The sequence below is a fragment of the Entelurus aequoreus genome, linkage group LG24 (genome assembly GCF_033978785.1).
Source record: "Entelurus aequoreus isolate RoL-2023_Sb linkage group LG24, RoL_Eaeq_v1.1, whole genome shotgun sequence".
NCBI classification, from domain to species: Eukaryota; Metazoa; Chordata; class Actinopteri; order Syngnathiformes; family Syngnathidae; genus Entelurus; species Entelurus aequoreus.
The window spans coordinates 20,587,832-20,594,290 of NC_084754.1; the positions used below are offsets into that span (position 1 = coordinate 20,587,832).

Sequence of the window (6,459 nt, forward strand, 5' to 3'; positions counted from 1 at the left end):
TCCTTCTGTCCATCGTCCATCTTCAGCCACTATCAGCCAACCAACTGCTGGCTTTTATACCAAGCTAAAGAAATCTCCCTGCGAGGGAATTGGCTGAGTGTTCGGCTTCACGTCGGACAAATTGCATTTTTAGGCTGTATGAAAAAAGCCACTACATGCTTTATTTCATGTGAAGGTGTCTAATAAGTATGATCTATCATCTAATGTCCACAAAAAAGAAAAAACAAACAGTTCAAAGTGACCTGGCATATATTCTGCCCTAGGGGTGCCAGGATAAAGCAATAAATTAATATTTTTCAAAGGGCACCTGTGAAACAAAAAATACATTAAAGTCTCTGTGATTACATTTTTCTCAGGTAAAAATGAAATCAACATACAGTGGCCACAAATGTGGTCATCTAAACACATTTTCCCTACGATGATTCACAGCATTTTCATCTGCTTCCATAAATATCCACTCTATAAATATGTCACATCGTTACAATACAATAAAATAAGCCATATTTCATGGCATAGAAAGTTTTTGCCAGTACCAAATCAAAGTGTGTGTCTGACACTATTCATAGGTTATGGGTAAGACACACACTTCATAAAACATAGCAGCTTTGAAATACTGATTAGTCAGGCTTAAACACAGTAGGTTTAAAGTTAATGATGATGCAGTTTTGAATTGGCAAAGTGTAAATTAATGTGTTTTGAATTATGGTATAATATAAAAGTTTTAGAAAAACAGCACAAAATATAATAAAGACATTATTAAATCACTTGTACACAATGTAGGGACATCAGTCTTACCAATGTAAAATCAAACAAATCTTCAGGCTTAATTTCACATTAAGAACAATCAATCAGCTCCTGGGACATACTTTCACTGTTCTGAATGTCTGCTGGGTCAGTGGTTGCAAGCAGGGCTTTTGCGGAATCCTTATGAGCCTCCATAAACCTCTGCAAGTACTTTGAGGTGTAGAGCCAGTGATGTTTCAGGACGTCCTCGAGTTCAAAGGCCTTTGACTGACGTGCATTCATCTTACGGAAACGCCTGAACAGTTTGTTTGCTGACTCGTTCCCCTCACTTGCCCAGGCTCCAATAGACCCATCTCGCTCTATTATCTCGGGAACATGGGCCAGAGTCTTATGCAGGTAATTGGTTATCTTGCCATTGTACCTGTATTTGAAGGTAGAGGAGATGAGGTCAGCAAAGCGCTGGGAGTTAAAGGTGTAGCGGCACAGCTGGTCAGGACACTCTTTGGCTGGGCAGGTGGAGCGCCACACAGGCTTCATTTGAAGGTAAAGCCTCATCAGCTCCCTCAGGGCTTCCCTCCTGTCCTCTGAGGGAACCAGCTGACACACCACTTCCACAGCCTCCATGGTCATTAGCTTGCGGGCATAGTTGCCATTCATCCTCATCACTGGTTTGAGCTTTAGCTTCTGCCTCAGTTCTTTATCTACAGCTGCCCGCCAGCTGCGCCGTTCTTCCTTGCTGGGCTTTTCTTTTCGGTACAGCTCTCCTATTTCATCCTGGAAAATTTTGTAGAACTCAGTGGCATTGCCAATGTCACAATGTAACGCATCCAATGTGGATTGGGTCTCGATGAAGGGCTTGGCAGAGACCCCTTTGACTCTGTCTCGCAATTCCTCTACAGACTCAGAAAAAGGGTTGGTTCGCCATATTTCATAACGATGCAGGTTCTCATCATGACTTCGTGTAATTGAGTGGAGTACTATATTTTTAGAGGCCTGCGCTCGACTGGAGTCACACAGCGTGCATATATAGGTAGAGCCTGAGGCTTCCAGGCCCTCAAATTCGCGTACAATCTTCTCATCGTATCCCGTGCCCCTGAAGTGGAAGCAGAAAGATCGAGGCAGGCCAGCTATGGATAGGATGAGCCTACTCTTCTTCATTGCGTTACGCTCTGCAACTATTGGTCCTAGGAGAGCTGTGAGTGTCTCGTGGTCTGATTCATCCACAAACATCAGACACAGGGGCTTACAGGACAGTTCGGAATTTGGCTTTGGCTCAGTGAAGATGGTAACCTCCTCGTTGCTTTCACCTCGAAAAACCGAAATAGACATAACGGTGAAAGAGAAACGCACAGCTTTCTCTGGAACAGCCGGTCCCCCTCCATGTTTTTCACTGATATCTCCCATGCCATCACAAGATTCTTTGATCATAACACTGAAACCAAGGGTACAGGCACTGTCTTCCATCCCTATGTCTCTCAGCCCCTCAACAATGTCCTCCTCCAGATCCTTTATTGCTGACACCAGAGCCACATCATAGCGGAATCTTCGAGCGATGGTGTCAGCTGGTGAGTCATCCAATGAGCAAGTCCATCCAGAGAGCCCATCAATAATGCCAACGTTGCAAGCTGTAGACACATTCTGGAGAGCTGGCTGCCATTCAAACTGGTCAAAACCAGGGAGTAAGTCTTTCTCTGCAGCTCGGAGAGTGTGCAAGGGCTGGAAGATCTGGCGGCCACTCGTGGCTTTAACAGTCCGGTACATTTTGTGATATTGGCTGCAGCTCAGGAATGTGTTGACCCTAATGGCCAAACACACAGCCGGATGCAACGCAAAGCCCCTGCCTGCAAAAAGAGACAAATTAAAGAGTTTCAGTCAAACACAAAAGTAGGCAAAATAAAACAAATTTAAAAGGCAAGAAGAAATAAATGCAAAGGGGACATTAAGAGAACTAGTTAGCACCAAAATGTGAATTTTAGCTGCAGGTGAGCTGCAGAGACTATTTTTTTTTTTACTATATAAAATTCTGACCACTACCTGGAAACATCAAAACTGTTATTCAGAGCACAGAAGCTCATGGATACAAAATATACTATTTACTAAATTCCAAATATTATAATAGGCCAGGGGGTAAATCAGTGAAGCTGGCAAAAAAATATGTATTGGCTACAGATGAAAACAGATACCAGCTGGCTTCAATTCCCAAATGGGGAAGTTGGTGTTGTCTGTGTCATTTGCACATACAAGAGCTGCTGGTGTTCTGATTCAGCCCCTTCACAAGAGGCGTTATTCCACATCAAAGGGAGTATAAAAATGAAAGACTGACAGTCAGGCAGAAAGAGAGTGAGGGCTGGAGAAAATTAGGGAGACCAACAATGGTGGTGTACTATAGACAGGGATGGACAAGCATGAAAAGCTTTTCAGTCAAAAGCACAGAAAAGCTCCTCTTTTTTAAATAGTGAACTTCTAAACACTGAACTTTTCAACTCGTTAATTAAGAGAAGAGTGCAGCCCTCAGATTATGCCCGAAATAAATGAGAACTAATTAATTCAGCTGTTTGTGTCTTTAGGAGCTATGAGGGATGTACACTGATTGAACAAAGGCCTGATTAATAGCCTCTTACCTTGCATCATGACCTCTAACTCATCTGCTTTCTGATGTTCATTCCCAGATCTCAGTGCCAGCAGATACAGCGTCAGACACACAGACTTCAGGTCGCCACCTTCCCCTTTATCTGCAAACGCCTTCACCTGATTCTTCAGTTCCCTCAGTCGATGCTTCTGGGCACGCCGTGTTAGCGATAGCAAGTGCTGCCGGGGTCGTCCTCCTTTATTAGTAATCAGGTAGTTGTCAAGATCTGATGATTGCTGTCTCGTTGCATCCTGTGTTTGCAGATCATGGTCCGTACAGTGAGCTTTAAATGAGTCTAGTCTTACTTGTCGGCCACAGCCATCTCTCGGGCAGAGCAAAAAAAGAGAATATAGGACCGACAAAAAAGTTTTGGCAGGGAGAATGAGGTCATTGTTGGCACAGGGCACGTTGCAGGCCGGGCAGTGAGGTCCTATAATGTGGTTGTATTTTATAATACAGCTGCGGCAGAACAGGTGCCCGCAGGGGGCTTGAACTGGGTCAGAGAGCAGATGGTCACACACCATGCAAGTAAAAGAACAGAAGAAGTCAACAGGGAGATTCTCAGACATAAGCTTGCTACTCAGGTGCTCTTTCTGACAATGTGTGATGGTCCTCACCCAGTGCTCTCTTTGGACACTGGGACTTCTCCATCCCTTAAGCACAGGACCATGAAGATGGCCTCCAAACGGTCTCAGAATCCGACTCTCACCGCTGACAGTGCTGTGGCTTTGGTCCAACCGTATTCTTTTCACTAAGCAGTGGGCTCTGGGAGTGACTTTGATTCTTTTTCTTCCGGTCCGCTGGTACAAATGTTTCTTGGGTGAACAAATGTGGCAGAGGGCATAATGAGGTTTCCATTCTGGGACATTTGTCCTGGATAAATTGCAAACACCCCCTCCTTGCATGGCTATTGTCCAGCAGCGATGGCAGAAGGAAAGAGGATGGACGGATTCTGTATCATGTGTCACATTCACTTTGAAGACTTTAAGAATGACATCTGGCCATTTTGTTGACAAGCAGCCCATTTTGCGAAGGGAATTCCTGCTTTCGTCATCCAAAGCTGCATGGACACCATAGACTGGACCTTTGACTTTTCTTAAAGTGGTTCCACAAAGGCGGCACAGACACCTAAAAAGAGAACAACAATCAAATATGTGTTTTCAAAGAGAGATATCAAATACAGTTGATCATGGTTTCACTACATTGCAGATGTATTTGTTTTTACTTTTTTTAATTGAAACTATCAAAGATAAAGTACCACTGATAGTCACACACACACACTAAGTGTGGTGAAATTACCCTCTGCATTTGACCTATCCCCTTGTTCCACCCTCTGGGAAGTGAGGGTAGCAGTGAGCAGCAGCGGTGGCCGCGCTTGGGAATCATTTTGGTGATTTAACCCCCAATTCCAACCCTTAAAGCTGAGTGCGAGGCAGGTAGGCAATGGGTCCCATTTTTGTTGTTGCGAGTGTCAAGTTGCCACAGTTTTGCAGAACATCACGAGCCGGTGGTTTCACATATGGAAGCCCAGTTCTAACTTAATAAGTTACCCAGGAAGTGATGAAGTATTTTTATGCTGTTGCTGTGTTTTAGTGGACGGGCGACAGCTATAGCATTGATGCTTGGAGGATCCTCTGTTACCGGTGAGTACTATAACCAACAGTAGAACATACTCAAGGCTACTATATTGGGTGAAATAAGTGTAAAGGTGACTATATGGCTGTTATTTCATGTTTAGAGGACTCTTATAATGTTAAAAATATATATATTTAGAAAGTCGGAAACAGTTTTTTATGATCTGTGAAAATATTCAATTTATTGATAATAATCCTACTTCGTGGTAATCTGTTCATCTCGGTTATGTAAGGTCCCAATTAACCGCGATAAACGGGTGACGACTGTAAAAGGTTTATGTAAATAAATCACCTGAGATGGTTCATGTGGTTTTCCATTTCTTCTAGCCTCAAATCCATTTTTTGGCAAGGCCCTTTAACATTTTCCTTGACACAACCTGGACTCACGCCGTTATCTAACGCCATACTCTGGTTACAAATGCCTGCCGTGGCTTCATTCTCCGGCTGCATCTCACTGGGCGCGGGGGCCCTCTCAATGGACTTCACTCTGAACAGTTTAAACTTCCACTGAGAGTACTTGGAATGAGGATGACGGAGCTCAGCCGGCATGGATGATCGGGGGCCATCTGTCTCCAAGCTTTCCTCTGCCATGATTGGACTTAGGCCTAGGAGAGGTGGAAAAAAATGAGAGTTATGCGAATGGCTGAGTAATATTCATATGTAAAAATAAATAAAAATAAATGTAGGGATGCAGTATAAATATTTCAGGGTTCCTCATCTTTTCTCGGAGCACTAACATTACTGGAAACAAACATAGCAGGTATCCACTGCACTGCACCACTATGTTAATGCATGACACAGTTTATAAAGATACAGTCGTGGTCAAAAGTTTACATACACTTGTAAAGAACATAATGTCATGGCTGTCTTGAGTTTCCAATAATTTCTACAACTGTTATTTTTTTGTGATAGAGTGATTGGAACACATACTTGTTGGTCACAAAAAATATTCATGAAGTTTGGTTCTTTTATGAATTTATTATGGGTCTACTGAAAATGTGACCAAATCTGCTGGGTCAAAAGTATACATACAGCAATGTTAATATTTGGTTACATGTCCCTTGGCAAGTTTCACTGCAATAAGGCGCTTTTGGTAGCCATCCACAAGCTTCTGGCAAGCTTCTGGTTGAATTTTTGACCACTCCTCTTCACAAAATTGGTGCAGTTCAGCTAAATTTGTTGGTTTTCTGACATGGACTTGTTTCTTCAGCATTGTCCACACCTTTAAGTCAGGACTTTGGGAAGGCCATTCTAAAACCTTAATTGTAGCCTGATTTAGCCATTCCTTTACCACTTTTGACGTGTGTTTGGGGTCATTGTCCTGTAGGAACACCCAACTGCGCCCAAGACCCAAACTGATGATTTTAGGTTGTCCTGAAGAATTTGGAAGTAATCCTCTTTTTTCATGTAACCAAATATTAACATTGCTGTATGTATACTTTTGACCCAGCA

The 6,459-nt window shown here is 43.1% G+C and overlaps 1 protein-coding gene across 1 annotated transcript; it reads right to left on the reverse strand.

Moving 5' to 3' along the window:
* Positions 1 to 834: 834 nt before the first annotated feature.
* On the reverse strand, positions 835 to 5,598 carry rag1 (recombination activating 1). The gene is made up of 3 exons (XM_062035203.1): positions 5,300 to 5,598; positions 3,366 to 4,501; positions 835 to 2,585 (listed from the first exon to the last, which is right to left on the reverse strand). The coding sequence occupies exons 1-3, from the start codon at positions 5,596 to 5,598 to the stop codon at positions 835 to 837; spliced, it is 3,186 nt and encodes a 1,061-aa protein (XP_061891187.1).
* Positions 5,599 to 6,459: the final 861 nt, after the last annotated feature.

Coding starts and splice junctions, on each gene's coding strand:
- rag1 (XM_062035203.1), bottom strand. CDS start 5,598: ATGGCAGAGGAAAGCTTGGAGACAGATGGCCCCCGATCATCCATGCCG. Junction 4,502..5,299: donor AACCACATGAACCATCTCAG/GTGATTTATTTA, acceptor TTCTCTTTTTAG/GTGTCTGTGCCGCCTTTGTG. Junction 2,586..3,365: donor GTTAGAGGTCATGATGCAAG/GTAAGAGGCTAT, acceptor CTCTTTTTGCAG/GCAGGGGCTTTGCGTTGCAT.